The sequence below is a fragment of the Enoplosus armatus genome, chromosome 5 (genome assembly GCF_043641665.1).
Source record: "Enoplosus armatus isolate fEnoArm2 chromosome 5, fEnoArm2.hap1, whole genome shotgun sequence".
NCBI classification, from domain to species: Eukaryota; Metazoa; Chordata; class Actinopteri; order Centrarchiformes; family Enoplosidae; genus Enoplosus; species Enoplosus armatus.
In genome coordinates, this window is record NC_092184.1 from 27,219,073 (window position 1) to 27,243,278 (window position 24,206).

Consider the following 24,206-nt stretch of genomic DNA (forward strand, 5'->3'; position numbering starts at 1 on the left):
GTAGAGTTTAGTTTTAGTATCCGTTCTTTTCCTTGATACTCAGACCTGATCAGATTCCTCTTTAATTAAATGAGACTTTAATGTTGTCATGAATAATTCCACCAAAGACCTGAACTTTAACACACAACAGTACTCTTCATTTTCTATCCCAGAATCCTTTGCTACACTCCCTTTGTTATTTATTGATGTTTGTTTTGACACGCTGCCTTCAGCCATTTATAATTATAATGACTTTGTATATTCCTGCTCTCCAGAGGATGAACCCTTCAGATTTGAATGACTCCATGATCTTTCCTCTAGCGCCACCATCAGGACAAACTCTGTTCAGACTGTAAGAGCAGGTAAATCATCAATTTGTTCCATTTGTGGCTGTAATGAACGCTGCAGCCTGTTGGGGGCACTGGCAGGATGTACAACTGTATTAAATGTTTGGCTTTAATATAACAACAGGAAGAAGTTGTGAGAAAAGTCGAACTGAACCAGATGAAGCCACATTATTAAAGATATTTGTGTTGGACATGTATTGAAAGTGTTACTGTGTTATAACTGTTATATTTCCACGTATATGTATCTTATACTGATGCTATCTCTTTTTCACTACTGTGTTATTTTATCTTACACTCATATGTATGCATTATATGAAAAGTCTTATTAATAAAATAAACACTTTTTGCAAAGAAAAGCTTTGAGTTGTCAACATTTCATATCTCATCAGAAAGAGATGGCTTCTCTAATTATTGAGGACAGTTTAGTGAAGTGAACATACAACCGAACTAGAAACAAATTATGATTCTAAAACATCTGCTGTAAGCTTAGTTAAAGTACATGAACCTGCAGGGTGACTAAATGTTACAACACAAACTTGAACCTTTATGTTAAAATGAAAAAGAACAAAAGCAGAACACACAGAGGAACCAGCTGAGAGGACGCAGATATTCACTACAGCACCAGATGTTAAACATGACAGCTCAATGCCAATCAGCCAAACAGATCACAGCTATCTCAGCTCTCTGTGGCGTTGATGTCCAATCTCTCCATGGTGTCTCGGATCCAGTTCAGGAAGTTCCCCAGTCGGGTATAAACTCCGTACTTCCCCTTTGCAGCACATTTCTCTCCCCAGCTGACCACCCCGGTCAGAAACCAGGTGCCTCTGTAGTTCACCACGAACGGTCCTCCACTGTCTCCACTGCAGGCATCGATACTGGCCTCCAGGTAACCTGCACAGAACATGTTGTCTGTGATCACCTGCAGGACAGAGACAACATGTCAGAAACAAGTTTAAGACAACATTGAGGTCATGATGACATCATTCACATAGACCGTCTTCAGTATATACAGATGGTGCAGTGTATACAGTTGGTACAGTGAACAGTGTGTAAAGTGTGTTCAGTGTATTCAGTGCATGCAGATGGTATAGTGTATACAGTGCATACAGTGTGTTCATTGTTCAGTGTATACTGATGGTACAGTGTTTACAGTAAGCAGTGTGTACACTGACAGTATGTGTACAGTGTGTTCAGTGTATACAGATGATATAGTGAACAGTGTGTTCAGTGTGTACAGTGTACAGTGACAGAAAGTACAGTCTAATGTGTACATTGTGTAATGTATGTCCAGTGTACACATTGTGTACAGTATGTTCAGTGTGTACAGTGTATACAGTGAACAGTGTGAAAAGTGTATACAGATTATACAGCGTATACACTGTGTACAGTGTGTTCAGTGTGTTCGGTGAATACACACTGTTCACACTGTACTCACTGTACACTGTGTACACTGTATACACTATACACTGAACACACTTTACACACTGTACACTCTATATACACTGTACCATCTCTATACAATGTACACACTGAACACTGTACCAGTGAAAGGTGAACACACACTGTGCACACTGAATACTGTACCAGTGAAAGATGTGTACGGTATATTGAGATGGTACAGTGTATATAGTGTGTACAGTGCGCAGTGTGTTCAGTGTGTACAGTGTGCTCAGTTTATACAGTGGACATTGTGTAAAGTGTATTGTATAGAGGTTGTACAGTGAACAGTGCACACAGTGTGTACAGTGTGTTCAGTGTATACAGATGGTACATATGGTGCATATGGTACAGTGTACACAGTGTGTTCAGTGTATTCAGTATATACAGTGTGTTCAGTGTATTCAGTATATATAGTGTGTTCAGTGAATTCATTATGTACAGTGTATACAGTGTGTACAGTGACAGAAAGTACAGTGAGTACAGTGAGTACAGTGTGTTCAGTGTTTACAGTGAACAGTGTGAAAAGTGTGTACAGTGTACACAGTGTACAGTGAGTACAGATGATTCAGTGTGTACAGTGAGTACAGTGTGTAAAGTGTATACATTGAACAGTGTGAAAAGTGTATACAGTGAACAGTGTGAAAAGTGTTTACAGTGTGTACAGTGAACAGTATGTTCAGTGTATAAAGATGGTTCAGTGTGTACAGTGTGTACAGCATGTACAGCATGTATTGCTGCTGGAAATAGGGACAGTGACCAAAAGAATGAGATCGCAGATACAAGTGGCTGAAATGAGTTTCCTCCGCATGGTGTCTGGGCTTAGCCTTGAGATGGAGCTCAGTAATCCGGAGTGAGCTCGGAGTAGAGCCGCTGCGCCTTCATGTCGAAAGGAGCCAGTTGAGGTGGTTTGGTCATCTGATCAGGATGCCTCCTGTGCCTTCCTTTGGAGGTCTTTCGGGCACGTCCAACTAGTAGGACACCCCGTGGTAGACCCAGGACAGGCTGGAGGGATTACATATCTCATCTGGCCTGGGAACGCCTCAGGATCCCACAGGAGGAGCTGGAAAACGTTGTTGGGGAAAGGGACGTCTGGACTGCCTTGCTTAGCCTGTTGCCACTACGACCCGGCCCCGGATAAGCAGAAGAAAATGGATGGATGCATGGATGGAAATGGGAATTGTCTCTTTGGTCAACAATCTAATTCATAAAAACTAAAGTGAAGCTCATCTTTGCTGCATGGGGAAACTAACAAAGTATTATAACTATTGTATTGTATTTAGTGAACGCTGCCTCCTGCAGGTGAAGCAGCAGAGTGACCATGAATGTGTCTGCTCTCAGGTGGATCTGATCACCTGTTCAGTGGATGTGGTGCAGTCTCTGTAGCTGACCACCGGGAGCGCCACCTTCCTGAGGAACCGAGAGGATCTGCCCAGGTACTGAGTGGCCCCCCAGCCCGTCACCACGCCCCGGTTACCCTCCTGAACACACAAACAAACTGTCAGCTCAGATCTCAGATCTGTCAACATACAGACTGAAAATCATCAGTGTTAGAAATAAAGTTACCTGCAGTAGGTATTTGGAGAGGTGGGGGTCGGGGAGGCAGGCAGGGATGGCGGTGGGGCCCCTGATGATGGGCTGAGCTAGGTAAAGCAGAGCGATGTCGCTGTCGAAGGTGAAGGAGTGGAAGTGAGGATGAACGATGACCTTCTGAACCTTTATCAGTTGCTCACCTGGATCAGGACGCTTCTTATCAAAGTCTCCTGGACACAGAGACATTAAAAATCTGTTTATATTAAATTATTAAAAACTATTGAGACTAACTGCCACAGACCCCAAAAGAAAAATGATGCCCTATGGGCTTCTGGTAGGTTAATCCAGCCATGATTTTAATTGTTTTAGTGTTGTTTCTATACACTCATGTTCTGCTACAGAAGGTCAGTATTGGATCAGCAGTCATCTTTTCATTTTAATTTCACATAGGGATCGATAAAGTTTTATCTAAACTTTTTATAATACATCATCATTTTTAGGTGATTTATATTTTATATTATTAATCTGAATCTGCAAAGTCAGTAAAGTTATCATATAAATGTAGTGAAGTAGAAGTATAAAGTAACAGAAAATGGAAATACTCAAGTACTTTTAAATTTTAATACTTGTACTTTAGAGATGAAGAGATGAAGTTAAAACTTTTTATATGTCATGAAGCAGGAACACAAATACACACAGACATGTTGTCACCTATAGTAACGTGGTCTGCAGTCTCCTCAAAGCAGTGAGCAGCAGAGACCACCCAACGATCAGAGACCAGAGTCCCTCCACAGAAACCATAACCATCAGACCTGCGGACCAGAACCTGAACACACACACACAGTACACACAATTTAATCAGTTTAATTCAAAAGGCTTTATTGGCATGAACGTTTAAAAAACAATGTTGCCAAAGCATCAAAATACAATTTGTCCAAATATTTGTACACAATAACAGTAATGAGAACATTAATAACATTAAGATTGGTGTACATTGATTATATATTGGGGCGGCATGATGGTGCAGTGGTTAGCAGCTCCATCTCCATCAGTGTGTGAATGTGTGTGTGAATGGGAATAATGTAAAGCGCTTTGGGAACCGTTAAGGTTGAAACGTGAGGTCCATTTACCATTTATATACATAGTATATTCCATGCATGTATGTGTGTACAGTGTCTGGCTGCTGCTGAGCAGGTAGTGTACAGTAGCTCCTTACAGCTTTGTGTCTGAACATAATGCTATGAGAGCTGAGAGTGAACCAGAACAGAAAAACAAGGAGCTGAAAGTCACTGTAAAGACTCAGCTGATGATTCACTACCAGAGACACCGTAAAAATGTATACTATAGCACTTTAAATACATGAATTTTAATTCAAAATGTCTCCACACCTGCCAGGGACTTCCTCCTTGTTTCTCCAGGTCTCCACTCACAATACGAGGTTCCATCACCTCCTCTCCTCCCCCAACCTCCTGCCTCAGCTCTGTCTCATTCCCTCCTCTCTCTCCAGATGTTGCATTCACTGTCATCAACGCCTCCTCTGTCTCTGTTAAAGTGGGTTTAGGCACCATGCTGTCTGTGCTGTTGTCATCCAACATGGTGTCCGTCTCCATGGTGTCGTTGACCTGCTCAGAGCGACTCCACAGAGAGCGACCTCGATTCAAAAACTCACTCTGCTGATGGCCACAGGGGAATGACGCTGGACAGGAAGAAGAAAAAATACTGTCAAAAAGTCACCGTTTAGACTTATCCTGTTCATCAGTCTGCTGTTGATCTATATTTTTCATATTGTCTACAAATCCATTATGTTTAGATCCAAACCAACAAACTGTCAGTGCGTCTCTTAGTCCTGTCTGACTTCCTGACTGTGGCTCTCAGCTCACCTCACAAAGTATAGTATAGGTTCACGTTTAAAAAGGCTCAGTCATTTCCTCAAACAGCTGCTCGCTGTAGTTCTTATCAAACAAACAGGAGGAAATAGTGCATCTGTTGGGGATGAATCCACATTTGGTGCTCTAGTGAGTATTTGGGGCAGCAGGACGGTGTATGTGTGTCAATAACCCGAACAGAAAGTATCATTGTTACATGTGCACTAAAACAGCTGTAACATGTATCAGTAGTACAGTGTGCAGTAGTTACAGAAGTGCACATGCGCCGACCGTGCATGCAGCCTGTTATAGTCGCTCCTGTTTGTTTTCTTATTTTTTCTTTCTTTTCTGCTATTCCTTTATTTAACTCAGTACTAAAATACTGACTTTTGAAGTTGTGCCCTCTCCAAACATGCAGGTAGAGAGTTCTGGTACTTTTTTTCACTCTGGAATTATTTTCATTCAAACATCGGACAGTTGCGCAGCAACTTCTGGTCCGTATTGTTTGAGATCAGCTGTCTTCAACATGAGTCTGAGTCTTCAGAGGGTCCCCGTGCTGTGGAAGGCGTCCTGCCTCGTTCCTGTACTGAAGACGACGCGTCTCAGTGGCTCCAAGGACTACAGACCCGTGACACTGACCTCCCACATCATGAAGACCCTGGAGAGACCCGTCCTGGAGCAGCTCCGGCCCATGGTCAAGCCACACTTGGACCCCCTTCAGTTCGCCTATCAGCCCTGACTTGAGTTGAGGATGCCGTCATCTACCTGCTCAACCGCGTCTACGCCCACCTGGATAAGCCGGCGAGCACTGTGAGAGTCACGTTTTTTTTACTTCTCCAGTGCGTTCAACACCATCCCTCTGGCTCTACTGGGTGAGAAGCTGACGGAGATGCAGGTGGATGCCCCCCTCGTGTCCTGGATTGCCAACTACCTGACTGGCAGACCACAGTATGTGCGCTTACAACACTGTGTGTCAGGCAGACTGGTCAGCAACACCGGGGCCCCGCAGGGGACTGTCCTCTCTCCTTTCCTCTTCACCATCTACACCACGGACTTCAGCTACTGCACTGAGACCTGCCATCTTCAGAAGGTTTCAGATGACTCAGCAGTAGTTGGATGTATCAGTGAGGGTGATGAGGAGGAGTACAGGGCTGCTGTGGACAACTGTGTCACATGGTGCGAGCAGAACCACCTGCAGCTCAACGTGACAAAGACAAAGGAACTGACTGTGGATCTGAGGAGGACCAAGGTGCCGATGACCCCTGTTTTCATCCAGGGGGTCAGGGTGGACATTGTCAGAGGATTACAAGTATCTGGGAGTTCACATTGACAATAAACTGGACTGGGTGAAGAACACTAATGCCCTCTACAGGAAGGGCCAGAGCCATCTCTATTTTCTGAGGGGGCTGAGGTCCTTCAACATCTGCCGGACTATGCTGAGGATGTTCTATGAGTCTATGGTGGCCAGTGCTATCCTCTATGCTGTTGCATGCTGGGGCAGCAGGCTTAGGGTGGCGGACTCCAACAGACTCAATAAACTGATCCGCAAGGCCAGTGACGTTGTGGGGGTGGAGCTGGACTCTCTGATGGTGGTGTCAGAGAGGAGGATGCTGTCCAAGCTGTGGGTCATCTTGGACAATGTTTCACATCCTCTCCATGACGTACTGGTCAGACACAAGAGCAGCTTCAGTGGGAGACTCATTCCTCCCAAATGTACAACAGAGTGCCACAGGAAATCATTCCTGCCTGTGGCCATCAAACTGTTCAACTCCTCCCTCTGAGTGTCAGACACTCAGAAGAAACAGACTGAAAATCTTCTACATATACTTCCTCACTATTATTTATTCTTTAAATGTCAGTGGGAGACTCATTCCTCCCAAATGTACAACAGAGTGCCACAGGAAATCATTCCTGCCTGTGGCCATCAAACTGTTCAACTCCTCCCTCTGAGTGTCAGACACTCAGAAGAAACAGACTGAAAATCTTCTACATATACTTCCTCACTATTATTTATTCTTTAAATGTCAGTGCAATACATATAGTATGTAGCCATACACAATAGTGCAATACATACATATACACTGTTTTTGTATATATTTTTTACTTTTATTTTTCACTTAAACATTGTAAATGTGTATATTTTTATTTACTATTTCTTATTTTTTATATTTTGTACGTACTTTTATTTCTAAATTTATGCTACTTTCTACTCTTGAATGGGAGCACTGGTACTGTATAATTTCCCCCAGGGGATCAATAAAGTATTTCTGATTCTGATTCTGATCAGTAGTACTGTGCGCAGTAGTTACAGTAGTATCAGTAGTATTTTGTGCAGTAGTTGCAGTAGTATTAGTAGTGTTGTATGTATGTTGTATTTAAGGAAGTGATTCCATCAGCATTTAATTCAATGCCATGTCTCAATACAACTGAGGACTCCTATGCTAACCTTAGTCCGTCACTAATCACGTTTGATTTGGCAAGATAGTCTTAGAACTTATAGGAAGGCCCTCTGTAAAGCCAGAGCAGCCTATTACTCATCATTAATAGAAGAGAACAAGAACAACCCCAGGTTTCTTTACACATTCATCTCCCTCCAATGCATGTTACTAACTTCATATCTTCCCGGAGTTTCTTTGTGCTTTGTCGTCTCGCAGGTTCCTGTGGATCGTGGTCCTGGTACGCTTGGCTGCTGCTGCCATGGGCCTGCTTGACTCTCATCACTACAGTTATTATTATTAGTCATAGTTCTGTTACTATTAAAGCTGTTATTCCTATTATTAATCATATCTCAGTTATTATTATAGCTGTAACTACTATTATCAGTCATATTTCCATTGTTATTATAATTACAGTTGCTACGGCTACTGCTGGTGCTGCCATACATCTCTGCCTGTCTGTCTGTGTCTCTATGTGTCTCTCTCTCTCTCCACTGTCTCCATAGTGCTTGCTCATAGTGGGAATTCAACGCCCAATCACAACAAGTCATCTGATGACACTTTACAGACAGAGCAGGTCCAGACCGACTCTTTATAATTATTATCTCTTTATTGTTATTACAGAGACCCAACAGGTCCCACCATGAGAAGCACTATGGAGACAGTGGCAAGGAAAAACTTCCTTTAAGAGGCAGAAACCTCGAGCAGAACCAGACTGTAGGCGGACGAGAGACAGAGAGACAGAGAGAGAGAGAGAGAGAGAGAGAGAGAGACAGAGACAGAGACAGACAGAGAGAGACAGAGAGAGAGAGAGAGAGAGAGAGAGAGACAGAGACAGACAGAAAGAGACAGAGACGGAGAGAGAGACAGAGAGAGAGAGAGAGAGAGAGAGAGACAGAGACAGAGAGACAGAGAGAGAGAGAGAGAGAGAGAGAGAGAGAGACAGAGACAGAGACAGACAGAGAGAGACAGAGAGAGAGAGAGAGAGAGAGAGAGAGAGAGACAGAGACAGACAGAAAGAGACAGAGACGGAGAGAGAGACAGAGAGAGAGAGAGAGAGAGAGAGACAGAGACAGAGAGAGAGAGAGACAGAGAGAGAGAGAGAAAGAGAGAGACAGACAGCGAGTGAGACAGACAGACAGAGACAGACAGACAGACAGACAGGCAGGCAGAGATATATAGCAGCACCAGCAGTAACCATAGAAACTATAATTATAATAATAATGGAAATATGACTGATAATAGTAGTTACAGCTGTAATAATAACTGAGATATGATTAATAATAGCAATAACAGCTTTGCGTCAACAAGACGGTCAGTTTGGGAGGGACTAAGGTTAGCATAGGAGTCCTCAGTTGTATTGAGACATGGCATTGAAATGCCGATGGAATCACTTCCTTAAATTTAGCTATAGCACTATCAGATAGATATCTGGTGTAAGCTTTTTTGGGTTAGGGTTATTAATTTTTTAGTTTTTATTAATGACTCCTCTCCTGCTTACTTTTGATTGAATTAATTGAAGTGGGGGGGGGGGGGGGGGCAGACACAGTCGGTATGGGGTTTTGGGTGGGTAACTGTTGGGTCTCTGTAATAACATCATAAAGAGTCGGTCTAGACCTGCTCTATTTGTAAAGTGTCATGAGATGAATTTTGTTGTGATTTGGCGCTATATAAATGTAATTGAATTTAATTAAATTGTATGCAGTCTTATCAGTAGTACTGTGTGCAGTCGTTACAGTGGTGTCAGTAGTATTGCGTTAAGTAGTTACAGTAGTATCAGTATTATAGTGTTTAGTAGTTACAGGAGTATCAGTAGTATTGTGTTTAGTAGTTACAGTAGTATCAGTAGTATTTTGTGCAGTAGTTGCAGTAGTATTAGTAGTGTTGTATATATGTTGTATTTAAGGAAGTGCTTGCATCGGCATTTAATTCAGTTATATTAGTCCCATAAGTTCTGTGAGTGTTACCAGACTTGGAGCATCTGTGTCTGTCAGGCTCCAATTTGAATCCATCAGCGCAGTCACACTGAACTCCGGCTCCACCCAGCAGGTCTCTGCAGTACTGCATACAGCCACCGTTTCTATAACGACACTCCAACACCACTATTAAAAACACACAATTATTAAAACAGATATGCATGAATACACAGTCAGCAGGGCGACTACACATAATACTGCTGATACAACTGTAACAACTACACATAATACTGCTGATATTACTGTAACAACTATACATAATACTGCTAACACTACTGTAATAACTGCACAGAATACTGCTGTACGGCATGGGGGCGCAGTTGGTGTGTGAATGTGTGAGTGAGACTTAGCTGTAAAGCGCTTTGGGAACTGCGAAGGTTGAAAAGCGCTATATAAGTGAGATCATTTACCATTTACTACTATAACAACTGCACATGATACTGCTGATACTACAGTAACAACTGCCCATAATACTGATGTTTACCTCAGTGGGTGTTATTTACCATCAGACCACGGCAAATTCCTTGTAATGTATGTTACTTGGCAATAAACAGTTTCTGATTCTGATTCTGAGTTACAGGTGTTGTTTACCAGAGTCACAGGTGTTGTTTACCAGAGTTACAGGTGTTTACCTGAGTCACAGTTGTTGTTTACCAGACTTACAGGTGTTGTTTACCTGAGTTACAGGTGTTGTTTATTCGAGTCACAGTTATTGTTTACCTGAGTCACAGGTGTTGTTTACCAGAGTTGGGAAATAAGATGGATGAACTCCAGTTACTGATGAGGAGAAACAAGGACTTTTATTCATTTGCTGTTTTGTGCTTCACGGAGACATGGCTGGGGGAAAGAACTCCAGACGCGACGCTGCAGCTGGACGGATTCCAGCTTCTCCGAGCGGACAGCGACGCGCACCTCTCCGGCAAGGGTGGAGGTATTTGTTTCTACATCAACAGTAGCTGGTGTAATGACGTGACAGTGATCCGACGGCATTGCTCTCCTTCCCTGGAAACTTTTTTCATTAACTGTAAATCCTACTACTCCCCCAGTGAGTTCGTTTCATTCATTCTGGTCGGTGTTTACATTCCACCGGAGGCCAACGTGCAGGACGCACAGCGCGCACTCGCCGACCAGATACTGGAAACAGAGCGGACCAACCCGGACTCCTTAGTTATTGTCCTCAGTGACTCAGTAATGCTTTTCACGCCGTCACCCGCGCTGCACTGGGACACTCTGACCACGACATAGTCCACCTGATTCCTGCATACAGGCATAAAACTTTCTAAGCCTGTTGCGAGAACATCAAAGCAGTGGACCAGTGAAGCTGCAGAGGACCTGAAGGCGTGTTTGGACTGCACTGACTGGGATGTTTTCAGGACTGCTACCAACAGTCTGGATGAGTACACAGAGGCTGTGACGTCCTATATCAGCTTATGTGAGGACTGCTGCGTACCAACTCGCACCAGGGTGAGTTATCAGAATCAGAATCAGAAACTGTTTATTGCCAAGTGATGTGTATTATTTGATACTAATCATAAAAGTAGTCTTTTCATAAAATGATATGCAGTACAAAGTTGCCACGTATGCAATGTTCCAGGTAAACAACTAGCAGATGTTGGGGCCCCATACTGATAAGATTGATTATTGTTGGAGGTGGTCTCCCTCGGTATGTGGGAGGTTATGCGATAGAGGTCAGGGTATGTGAAAGGTCATTCTGAGAGGTCTCTTTTCCTGACCCCTAGACTGCTGTCAAAATAACTTGTCTATCATCGGTTTTGGGGTACTGAGGGGCCCCTAGATTGGAAACAGAGGTTTACAGACTCGTGTGTCATTGTAGGACCCCATGTATGCCTAAATGTATAAAAGACGAGTTTGAACAGTGTTCGAGGCAGCAGTACTGATTCGGCTACGGGTGCTGTACAGGTCTAGATGCGCATGCCTGTTGATCCTGATCTTTGATGCAAATAAACAATATTATGTGAAAAGTCAGTATCAGCGGAGTTCCCTTCCATCATTGGATCATCGCCTACATCTGGGGAATTAGAAATTAACCATACAAGTAACATACATTACAAGGACGTGGCCGTGGTCTGAAGGTACTATTGTTTTGACAACAAATATGTAGAATATAAAAGGTAAAATAAGAATAAAAATAAAAATAATATAAGATAAATAACAAACAGTGCAGTGACCAAAATAAAGCAAAGTGTCCAGATAAAGTGTCCAGTAGGGGGTGGGTGCATTAATGTAACGCAGGGGGGACAGGGGTGATGTACGTTAATATAACGTATAACTTGTGTTTGCGTTGGGGGGGGGTGTCAATGTAAGTTTGTCAGGTTGACTGCAGAGGGGAAGAAAATATATAAAAAAATATATATATATATTATATTATATATAAAAATATATAATATAACAATGACAAACCCTGGTTCACAGCAAGACTGCGACAGTTGAGGTTGGAAAAGGAAGAGGCATTTAAGAGTGGTAACAGAGCAGAGTTTAAGGAAGCCAAGTACAAGTTTAGCAAGGCGGTGAGGGAAGCTAAACGACTGTACTCAGAGAGACAACAAGACCAGTTCTCCTCCAACGACTCTGCTTCTGTGTGGAGGGGGCTCAGGCAGATCACCGACGCCTCGCCAACAGCCTCAACAACTTCTACTGTCGCTTTGAAAGACAATGGGACAGTCCTGACACCATCCCCCACACTATCACCCACCAGCTCCACCCCAACAGCCCCAACCCCCTCATCACACCTGGGGCTGAACTCTCACACCTCTTAACACCACAGCTGCCCCCCACAGTGCCCCCCCCCTCCAACATCGACACCTCTGATGTGAACAGGCTCTTCAAGAGACAAAACCCCCGGAAAGCTGCTGGACCAGACTCCATCTCTCCATCCTGCCTGAAGCGCTGCGCCGATCAGCTGTCTCCAGTGTTCACAGACATCTTCAACACCTCACTGGAGACATGCCACGTCATGCCAGCCTGCTTCAAAGCCTCCACCATCATCCCCGTCCCCAAAAAAACAGGGCCCACAGGATTAAATGACTACAGACCCGTCGCCCTGACCTCTGTGGTCATGAAATCATTTGAACGCCTGGTTTTGTCCCACCTCAAATCCATCACTGACCCTCTGCTGGACCCCCTGCAGTTCGCCTACAGAGCCAACAGGTCTGTAGACGATGCCGTCAACTTGGCCCTACATTTAATCCTCCAGCACCTGGACTCCGCAGGATCCTACGCCAGGATCCAGTTCGTGGACTTCAGCTCTGCCTTCAACACGATCGTCCCGGCTCTTCTTCAGGACAAGCTCTCCCAGCTGAACGTGCCTGACCCCACCTGCAGGTGGATCACAGATTTCCTGTCTGACAGGAAGCAGCACGTGAAGCTGGGAAAACACGTCTCAGACTCGCGGACGATCAGCACCGGCTCCCCTCAAGGCTGCGTTCTTTCTCCTCTACTCTTCTCTCTGTACACCAACAGCTGCACCTCCAATCACCAGTCCGTCAAGCTCCTGAAGTTTGCGGATTACACCACCCTCATTGGACTCATCTCTGGTGAGAAGACTTGCACTGACCCCCCCCCCCCCCCAACACAAACACAAGTTATACGTTATATTAACGTACACCGCCCCTGTCCCCCCTGCGTTACATTAACGCACCCACCCCCTACTGGACACTTTATTTGGTCACTGCACTGTTTGTTATTTATCTTATCTTATTTTCTTTTTTACCTTTCAAATTCCTTGTAATGTATGTTACTTGGCAATAAACAGTTTCTGATTCTGATTCTGAGTTACAGGTGTTGTTTACCAGAGTTACAGGTGTTTACCTGAGTTACAGATGTTGTTTACCTGAGTCGCAGGTGTTAACCAGACTTACAGGTGATGTTTACCTGAGTCACAGGTGTTGTTTACCAGAGTTACAGATGTTGTTTACCTGAGTCGCAGGTCTTGCCATGGTACTGAGGAGGACAGAGACACATGAATTCTCCTCGGTCCAGAGTGCACATCCCTCCGTTCAGGCAGGGGTTGGTCCGACAGGGGTTCAGATCTACGACACACAGGAAAGACACGCCTCATTCATCCAAGTAGAATGATGTCATCAGGTAGACTGGCCACTGGTAATTAAACTTAATTTACAATAAATCAAAGTCGAAGTTATTCCAACTCTTAAATGAAAATAGATCAGTTTTAGGTTTAGATTAATTAACATAACATCTGACCATGACGACTGGGCAAACTGAAGATCATGTGATATGATTGAAAGCACCAGAACAACTACCAACTGCCACTGAACCTTGTGGTGAGATCGTTTTGTCAAATGTTGTAGATTAAAAGTTCCTTAAATTAGTTTTCAATCAGGTTTAAATTAGTAAGGTAGGTAATTAGTGCACATGCACCAACCGTGTATGCAGCCTGTTACAGTCACTCCTGTTTGTTTTCTTATTTTTCTTACTTTTATTCCTTTATCATAACTTTGTATTTTTTAACTACCGACTTTTGAAGTTATGCCCTCTCCAAACATGCTGGTGGAGAGAGTTCTGGTACTTTTCACCCTAGAATTACTTTCATTCAGACATTCTACAGTCATGCAGCAACTTCTGGGCCGCATTGTTTACTCCAGAGATCAGCTGATCACTCTGAAGCTGGCCGGCTTGGAGACCAGAACATCGGAGATCCCCGCTGAAATCTGGAGAAAAACACACAGAGGATGCAGAGGAGGAACGAAGCGACGAGAGAAGAGAGGTGGGTCGAGACAGCAGAGGCTTATGGAGAAGAGGAGATATAAGCCATGTCTCCCCTCTCTCATCATGGGCAATGTGAGATCGCTGGCAAACAAGATGGACGAGCTGACGGCACTGGCCAGGAGTCAGAGGGAGTACCAGGAGTGTAGTTTAATATGCTTTACGGAGACATGGCTGCACCAGGACATTCCCGATGACAACGTCACCATCGACGGCTTTCAGACCGTCCGGACTAACAACAGGTGGTGCAATCCTTCCCACATTACCATCAAGGATCGTGTCCGTTGCCCGGACATTAAACTGTTGGCGGTTGGACTCAGACTGTACTATTTGCCTAGGGAGTTCTCACATGCCATTGTTGTGATTGTTTACACCCCCCCCCTCTGCCAACCCGGCGTCAGCGTGTAATGTCATTTACTCCACCATGGCCCGTCTACAGACTCAACACCTGAATGCATTCATTGCTATCTCGGGTGACTTCAACCACGTCACCATGGCTAAGACACTTCCCAGCTTCACTCAGTATGTGAGCTGTCTTACTAGAGAGGAGAGGACCCTGGACTTGCTGCATGCTAACGTGAAGGATGCATACAGCTCCTCTCCCCTCCCCCCCCGGGTAGGTCAGACCACAACCTAGTGCACCTAGTGTGTTTTGAGGTGACTGACTGGCAGGCACTGTGTGAGACGCATGGAGAGGACATTGATGGGCTCACAGAGTGCATCACGGACTAGATCAACTTCTGTGTGGACTCCACTGTCCCAGCAAGGACTGTTCATTGTTATTCAAACAACAAGCCATGGGTGACAAAGGACATCAAGGCCATCCTGAATGCAAAGAAGAGGGCTTTCAGAGCTGGCAACAGGGAGGAGGTGAGAACGATCCAGGGGGAACTGAAGGTGAAGATCAGGGAGGCTAAGGAGAAGTACAGGAGGAAGCTAGAGTGGAAACTCCAGCAGAACAACATCAGAGAGGTCTGGAGGGGAATGAGGACCATCACGGGTTACAGGCCGACCAACAACAGAGGAGTTGAAGGCAGTGTGGACCGGGCCAACAAACTGAATCTGCTTTTTAACAGATTTGACACTGTGGGCCCTGCTCAGCCCCCAGGGTCCCCGTGCTGTGGAAGACGTCCTGCCTCGTTCCTGTACCTAAGACGACGCATTCCAGTGGCTCCAAGGACTACAGACCCGTGGCACTGACCTCCCACATCATGAAGACCCTGGAGAGACTCGTCCTGGAGCAGCTCCGGCCCATGGTCAAGCCACACTTGGACTCCCTTCAGTTTGCCTATCAGCCCCGACTGGGACTTGAGGATGCCATCATCTACCTGCTCAACCGCGTCTACGCCCACCTGGATAAGCCGGCCAGCACTGTGAGAGTCACGTTTACTTCTCCAGTGCATTCAACACCATCCGTCCGGCTCTACTGGGTGAGAAGCTAACGGAGACGCAGGTGGACGCCCCCCTCGTGTCCTGGATTGTCAGCTACCTGACTGGCAGACCACAGTATGTGCGCTTGCAACACTGTGTGTCAGACAGAGTGGTCAGCAACACCAGGGCCCCGCAGGGGACTGTCCTCTCTCCCTTCCTCTTCACCATCTACACCACGGACTTCAGCTACTGCACAGAGACCTGCCATCTTGAGAAGGTTTCTGATGACTCAGCAATAGTTGGATATATCAGTAAGGGTGATGAGGAGGAGTACAGGGCTGCTGTGGACAACTTTGTCACATGGTGCGAGCAGAACCATCTGCAGCTCAACGTGACAAAGACAAAGGAACTGACTGTGGATCTGAGGAGGACCAAGGCACCGATGACCCCTGTTTCCATCCAGGGGGTCAGTGTGGACATTGTAGAGGATTATAAGTACCTGGGAGTCCACATTGACAATAAACTGGACTGGGTGAAGAACACTAATGCCCTCTACAGGAAGGGCCAGAGCCGTCTCTAGTTTCTGAGGCGGCTGAGGTCCTTCAGCATCTGCTGGATTATGCTATGCCTGTGGCCAACTGTTCAACTGTCAGTATCAGACACTCAGAATAAACAGACTGATTCTGGACATATTTCACCTACCAGTGCAATACATGGGTGTGTATCTATACCCATATACATATACAGTGTTATTGTATATATTTTTTCTTTTCACGTAAAAATGTGTATATTTTATTTTTATTTTTCATATTTTATATTTGTACATACTTCTAATTTCTAAATTTATGCTACTTTTCTACTCTTGAAGGGGAGCACATGTAACTGTAATTTCCCCCCGGGGATCAATAAAGTATTTCTGATTCTGAAATGAATAAATAACATCTGGACCAGAATCTCTACATTCAGACCAGCGGGGGTGGCGTTAATATGAATCATCTGTCTGAACATCAGTTTTGTTTCATAATATTGATGATGAATTTCCACTGTATGCTGTGTTCACTCAACTTTCTGCATATCTCCATCAGAACAACCTTCTTGACCTCCACCGGGCTGGTTTCAAGGCAGGCCACTGAACTGAGACTGCCTTGCTTGCCATCACAGAGGAACTCCACATTTCTAGAGTCGCCTCCCTCTCTTCCGTCATTATCCTGCCGGACCTTTCATCAGCATTTGACACGGCGAATCACCAAATCCTCTACTTCACCATCAAAGAACTGAGAGTCTCAGGCTCTTCACCCCCCTCACCACATCCAGAATGGAGCAGCTTGGCTGGTCTTCAACCAAGTTCTCCTACACTACATCACTCCTCCGCACCCTGCACCGGCCACTGGTGGCTGCTCGAGTCCGATTCAACACACATTCGACACTGGTACTTGCCTACCATGCTGCTAATGCTGCGGCCCAGCAACTGCTCAACAAAATCCCAACTGTTTGCCATCCTGGCTCCACAATGGCGGAGTGAGCTCTTCATCAACATCAGGAGAGAAAAAACTCTACACATCTTCCATCGCAGACTGAAAACTCATCTGTTCAGATGGCACTTTGGCCTATAAATAACAAACTTATTGCCTCTAAATGCAACACTTGAAGCAGTCCAGCATATTTGAAGAAGTTGATGTTTTCAATGAGTTGTGTAATTCTTGGGTTGTATCCACATGGTTAATCAGCTAGATAAATGTAATGTAATACTCACTTGTGTATTTGTACCAAAACTCCAGCTGTGGAACAAGAAAGTCAGAGTTAATATATGCAGTACTGAGAGTAATTCTGTGTACAGTCAGGGTGATGTGACCTTTTACCTCCACAGGTGACTGGATGTTGTTTGGAAGAAGACAATCAGAAAACTCTGAACATAAAATATTGAAGCTTCTGTGTGTAAAAATTGAAAATGTTTGGTGCCCCCCAGTGGTTGTATTAAAAAAGACACCAGACCACATTATGTTAGTGTTGTTTCACTCAAAACCCAGTATGTGCTTTCAGTGACCTCCTGTGGGGTCTCAACCCTCAGTTTGGACCTTCTTGTTCCTTACCGTTTTCTCTTTGGTCTGGAAGATCTCGGCGGCCTCCTCCTGCGAGCAGCTCTCCTCATAACACTCCCTCTCCAGGTCTCCTGGTAACATCTCCTCCAGGAAGAAGGAGTTGGCTCGACGCCTCCTGGAGGATGAGCGGAGGATCTGACCTGCCGACAACGGATCCAGGAACACTGAGGGGTGGACAAAATGACAGAAACAAGTTGAACAACAGTAGAACCTGCAGCTGGAGCTGAATGAAACATGACAGAGTGTATCGGGGTGCACACACATACTGGTGATACGACTAATATTATTCTTATTAATACAACTTTAATACATGTGAATATATTCAGGAAATCTTAAATATTTCTCCTGTGGAGATGAAACACACTGAAGGGGGTTGACATTTGCAGAAATACAAACCAGTTAAGAAATCATGTAAATAGAGACACAAATATAATAATAATAAATCAGTCTTTAATAAATAAATAAATGTTCTGTTGTTGTAATGATTTCAGCATTAAAGTAGTTGAGTACTGATCCAACAAATACTGTAGTACTTCTACTAGCATCATAGAGAACTCAGCAGGTACTACCTGTCCATCAGTCAATTTCAATTAAATTCAATATACTTTATTGCATGACATTTGATGTGTTGCTGAAGCACAAATATAAATGTACATATACACATAAAATAGAATAAAACAAAAATAAAATTTAAATATATATGATGTTTTTAAAAAAGTGATCAAGTCTCACCTGTACATTCGATCAGTGCAGAGCAGATGAGCAGCAAGGTCAGAGCTGGCAGCATGTCTGTCTGTCTGCCTGTCTGTCTGCCTGCCTGCCTGTTGGCCTGCAGACAAACACAGACAGGAAGTTATCCTCTGTTAGAAGAAGAGAAGTTTTATCAGAACAGGTTCAGTCAGTGATTCTGTGATTAAACGCCATGTGAACGCAGCTCAACATGTGTGTGATATGGTGTAATGTTATAATAATCATGGTGCATTCTGGGATTTTTAGCAGCATGGCACTTGGTCCACCTCTTTGGTCCAGACTGAAACATCTCAACAACTGTTGGATGCATTGTGATGAAATGTGGTTCAGACCTTCATGGTCCCCTCAGGATGAACTGTAATAACTTTGGTGATCCTCTGACTCTTCATCTAGCGCCATCATCAGATCAAACTTCTTCAACACTTCAGTTCATGACAGGATTCTTGTAAAACTAATTCCTGTCAGACTTCAAGATATTGACATTTGGCATTATCAAACCTTAACATGCTAACTGCAAACATGAGCATTCAGGTAAAAGCACCGCTGAACCTGAGAGTCTGCGTCTGAAATTTCCTAAAAAGGCGAAGGTACAGATGACGTGAACTTTCCTCTGGCGCCGCCTTCAGGATAAACTTGAAACTGTTTACTCCACTGGTGGTAAAGAGCTAAAGATCAGAAAAGTTGTTTCTATATTTTTAGGGTTAGGGTTAGTTTTCAACACCGACTCTAAATGACATCAGCTGTTTGTCTCAACTTAAGAAAACATTCAGTCAGACATCCGAACCCAAACCGGTTGTGTCTCAGCCTGTGACTTTAGGTTTGGTTTACTTTTATATTCTAGTTTTCAGTATTAACAGAGCAACAAATCGATCCTATTGTCTACAAATCAAAATGTATTTCAAATCTATTCTTGTACAAAGCAAACATCAACTGGTTGCTTCAGTTCTGGAGGTCTGTAGAAACCTCGTCTCTGTATTAAAGGACCCTGAGTGGAGCTATGACCCGCAGGTTGAGAACCTTGGTATTACTGTGAATGCAAGCTGAAGAATGAGAACCTGTTCTGCTGAAACTGGACGGTCCTACCTGTTGTCTTCTGTTGTGTCCTGTCGTCATCTGCTGTCTCTTATTGTCTTCTGTCGTCTCCCGCTGTCTCTTGTGTCCTGGTGTGTCCTGGTGTCTCCTGCTGTCTCTTGTTGTCTCCTGTTGTCTTCTGCTGTCTCTTGTGTCCTGGTGTCTCCTGCTGTCTCTTGTTGTCTCCTGCTGTCTCCTGTGAGGACAGACGCTTGTTGTCTGTTTGGAGGTAAAATGGAGGACGTAGCTGATCGATTGATCGTTAACCACAATTCAAATATTGACACAGACGTCATACCAACGGGACAAAGAGGACACAATAACAGACAAGTCTACATTCACTTTGATTTAGATCACCAACCTGTAAAGGACGTGATGAGATGGTGAAGGTCAAAGGACATACCAGTTCATTTGATCCTACAAGACAAATCTGTGGGAAAAATTGTGCCTGCATACTACCAAACAGGTTAAATATGTGTCACCTGATTTAGATGTCTCGGACACTTGGGTGAAGAGAGGAGCAGAGCTGTTTACTGATCACCACCTGGTGGAGAGTTGGATCAGATGACGGTGCAGGCTCCAGGACAGACCTGCTAAACCCAATTGTGTAGTGAGGGTGAACTGGGAACGTTTGACTGAGGCCCCTTTCCACAAGGTCTTTAACTCCCACCTCCAGAAAAAAATCTTGTGCATCTCGAGGGAGGCTGGGGAAGTGGAATCTGCGTGTGCCATGTTCAAAGCCTCCATTGTGGAGGCGGCTACCAGGATTTTCCTGAGGAAGATTGACGGTGTCCGTCGTGAAGGCAACCTAAGAACCCGTTGGTGGGCACCAGCAGCGAAGGAAGCCTTCAGGCTGAAGAAGCCTGGGGGTCTCCTAAAGCAGCAAACAGGTACCAGGAGGCCAGGGGGGCTGCAGCTCCGGTGGTTGTGGAAACCGAAACCTGGGTGTGGGAAGAGTTCGGGGAGGCTATGGAGAAGGACTTTTGGTTGGCCTCAAGGAAGTTCTGGCAAACCGTTAGACAACTCAGGAGGTGGAAGCAGGGCTTGGCTTAGGCTGTTTTCAGCAGTGGAGGAGAACTGCTGACCCTGACTGGAGATATTGTCTAGCAGTGGAAAGACCACTTTGAAGAACTCCTGAACCTGACCAACATGTCCTCTGTGGAGGAGTTTGAAGACCCAGGAGAAGCCTCATCCATATCCTTGGCAGAGGTCGCTGAGGTAGTCAAGAAGCTCCTTGGTGGCAAGGTGCCAGGTGTGGATGACATTCGCCCTGAGATGCTGACGGCTCTGGATTGGCTGACATGCCTCATCAGTGTGGCGTGGAGGTCCGGGACAGTGCCTATGGAGTGGCAGATCAGGGTGGTGGTTCCCATTTTTAAAAAGGGGGACCGGAGGGTGTGCTCCAATTATCGGGGTATCAGACTGCTCAGCCTCCCTGGGAAAGATTACTCCAGGGTGCTGGAAAGGAGGCTTAGACCGATTGTCCAACCTCAGATACAGGAGGAACAATGTGGATTCCGTCCTGGCCGTGGAACAGTGGGCCAGCTCTTTACTCTAGCAAGGTTGCTGGGGGGGTCATGGGAGTTTGCCCATGACATTTGTGGACTTGGAAAAGGCTTATGATGTGTCCCTGGGGGGTCCTGTGTCTCCTCCACCTCCTGAGGGAAACATGTGTCTCTCTAGCTGCTAAATGCTGCACTATGTTCACCAGCTCATCTCTAACTGTGTCTGTCTACTGTCTGCTGCTGAGCAGCTTGTGTTGTGGTTTCTTACAGCTTTTACTCCAGACAGGAAATGTACTGCAAAACCAAAACTAGGCTAAAAAACTCAGATTGAGCTGCAGAGATGGTGAGAAGAAATATGTTTAACAAGTTTGTTTCTACAGTAGAGACATCAACTTTATTTCTTACAGGATGTTCAGATGTTTCCCTGCACACAACACAATGTATTTACACCAACAGCCCTGCAGGGGGTGTATGTACAAACAGAGGTATGACAGTGTACAGTATCAGGATTAATGCATAAATTATCCAATAAATACAAAGGATGGATCAGAGACGAACATCAGACTACGAACCTTGAGCAAGGCACTCGATCACTGACGTGTTCTCACTCACTAAAACTTTTGCTATTGACAGAAAATGCTGATTATTTTAATTTATGCACATTTTGAACCTTTACAACTGTTAAACTCCTGCATGATTCCTACAGTTACAACAAAGTCATTAATGCTAATGAGACATTTCTGATTGTAGCTTGATTCTGATATTAGCTTGTTACAGAGCAGGGCAAGTTATTATTACAAAGTATGGATCCTCTGAGAGTAAGATAACTTGAGTGCACGGGTTTAAGTGTCTTTAGGATTAAACTGGACACACATGGACAAGATAATAAGATGTATAATAACAATATTTTACTGACTGACAAAAGGCAGCTAAAACAACCTGCTGTATTAAACCGAGTGTCTGAATGAACCACAGCTGGAAAAAAACATAAAAAACATGACTGATTGATTAAATAATATGAATGTGCTTGTTTTCATTCCAAAATTAATATTCACTTCAGTGTTTGAATGAATGTGAGATTTGATGAATCAAATCACTGTTGAATGAAACGTTTCGTGAGCAGCTCTCTGCTGCTCGAGGAAGCTGCTGAGGTCTGACTGACTGATAAGACAGACGGGAGATTTGAGGCATCCTTTGATTAAGTTTAGTTTCCACTCAATACTTCCAGAGTTGCTTCGCTTCATGTTTCTTCAACTATAAATCAACTATAATCTCCTGCTGATTTCCTGTTTGTTTCACTTCTATGAAAATCGCTGCTGATCAATAATCCATCACAGATGATCAATCAGCATTTTGTCAATTTTATGCTGTGGTTTTGTTATCACTGTGTGGTGATGAAGATGAGAGCAAGCAAAACTCTTCCTGTTGGTGCAAAGGACGCTGTAAAGGACGCTCGTACATCGCAGGTTTCCTTTCTGATGGTCTGATGCTTTTGTTGAGCGAAACTCAAATTTCAGATGACAAATTAGTTTATCGGTACTTCAATTCAAAGATTGATCATTTGGTCTATTAAATGTAAAAAACAAGATCCCAAAGTGACGTCTTCAAACTGCCAAAACCCAAAGACATTCAATTTACGATGGTATGAAACAGAAGGAGTAAAAATTCAAACTGGTTGAGTTTTATTTGATAAAAGGAAGGAATTATTCATCATTGAGTTTCAGCTAAGTTAAGGCTACGAGGTTGTGCAGGTTGCTGGGCAGAGAGCAGATGGTTCATCTCTAAGGGATTTATCATATATATCACATCTATAACACATCTATAACATAAACATGTTAGAAGTCTCACAACAATGGACGTCTTTTATACTTCAAATGACAGACAGATAGCATAACAACATCAGACAGGAAATGCAGCACATCTTTGTCGACTGATCCGATTGTCACTGCAGAGTCTTTGTCAGACCACCTGACCAGTTCAGGACCGTCTTTCTTAGCATCCCCTCGTCAAGTTTTTTCGCGTCCTGTTTTTCTAAGACGCCTGGCTGAACTCTAAATACTAACTGCAGTTTATAGAAGAAATAAATATGTCTTTCAGTACAAAACTTTATCAGTCTGTTCTCTGTGATCCGGCCTCGATCCGGAGTGTCCATCCCCTCAGGTGTCCCCACTTTGTTTCATAAAGACAGAGTTTGTGTTTGGCAGATTGGGGATGTAAAATGTTTCTAAAAATGTTTCTCTGAAGTCTCTGAGCTGCTGAAACGACACTTGTCTAAAGGGTTTAAGGGTTCTACAGGATCCTGGTTATGTTAGGGACGTTAGGGATGTTAGGGAATTGGTCGGCTGGTCAGGTGAGACTGGGGTTGGAGAGTTAGGTGGCAGGGAGACCACAGCGAGCCAAAACTGACTGGCTCAACGGTGGCCTAAATCTGGCACGGATGGTTTCTGGAGTTCTGAGTCCTGTTAAATGGAGCTGGTTCTCTGACTGAATCCCACAAAGTCCATACATCCAAAAATAAGGCAAACCTAAGATCCGGCTCATGTCTGGTCCAGAACACAGCCAAGACCCTGGTCTCTAGGTTTCTAACTGGTGTGATGTGGCGATCAGGGCGTCTCCTAAAACCTGGATTGTGCATGTAAACGTCAAACGAACATTTCATTCCTTTTTAAAAACCGTCTTAGTTTGTTTCAACTGCAAACTTCTTCCAGGAAGTCTTCTTGTCGGGATGCAAACTGTCAATCATGTCAAGTGGTTAATGAGCAGGAGACACCGGGAACCAGTGGAATCATAACACTGCACCAGTGAAGGTTTGTAGGACTCAGTAGAGACTAAAACAATTCGTTAACATGTGGACAGTAAACTTGTTCCTCAATCAGACGAGATTTCCATCTCATCTGTTGGATTTACATGTTATCATCACATTCCTGCTCCAAACAGTCTCAACTCGGAGTGTAAATGGCTCTGGTGCAGCCCTTTAATCTTCTGTAGGTAGATAAATGTTTGTTTTTGGTGAGATGACAAGGCACAATTGGATCATCTGATTAGTTCTTTCTCCAGGTGGTTGAGCTGGAGGCTCAGCAGAGACCGAATGAGTC

At 44.3% G+C, this 24,206-nt stretch overlaps 1 protein-coding gene across 1 annotated transcript; it reads right to left on the reverse strand.

Moving 5' to 3' along the window:
* Positions 1 to 1,002: 1,002 nt before the first annotated feature.
* Positions 1,003 to 18,572, reverse strand: LOC139285253 (coagulation factor X). Its single transcript, XM_070905782.1, has 10 exons — positions 18,518 to 18,572; positions 17,777 to 17,949; positions 17,440 to 17,464; positions 13,508 to 13,621; positions 9,564 to 9,698; positions 4,685 to 4,992; positions 4,008 to 4,122; positions 3,330 to 3,526; positions 3,119 to 3,244; positions 1,003 to 1,245 (listed from the first exon to the last, which is right to left on the reverse strand). Exons 1-10 carry the CDS (start codon positions 18,570 to 18,572, stop codon positions 1,003 to 1,005), a joined length of 1,491 nt encoding a protein of 496 aa, XP_070761883.1.
* Positions 18,573 to 24,206: the final 5,634 nt, after the last annotated feature.

Coding starts and splice junctions, on each gene's coding strand:
- LOC139285253 (XM_070905782.1), bottom strand. CDS start 18,572: ATGCTGCCAGCTCTGACCTTGCTGCTCATCTGCTCTGCACTGATCGAA. Junction 3,527..4,007: donor TGCAGACCACGTTACTATAG/GTGACAACATGT, acceptor CTCTGTGTCCAG/GAGACTTTGATAAGAAGCGT. Junction 3,245..3,329: donor TCTCCAAATACCTACTGCAG/GTAACTTTATTT, acceptor TTGTGTGTTCAG/GAGGGTAACCGGGGCGTGGT.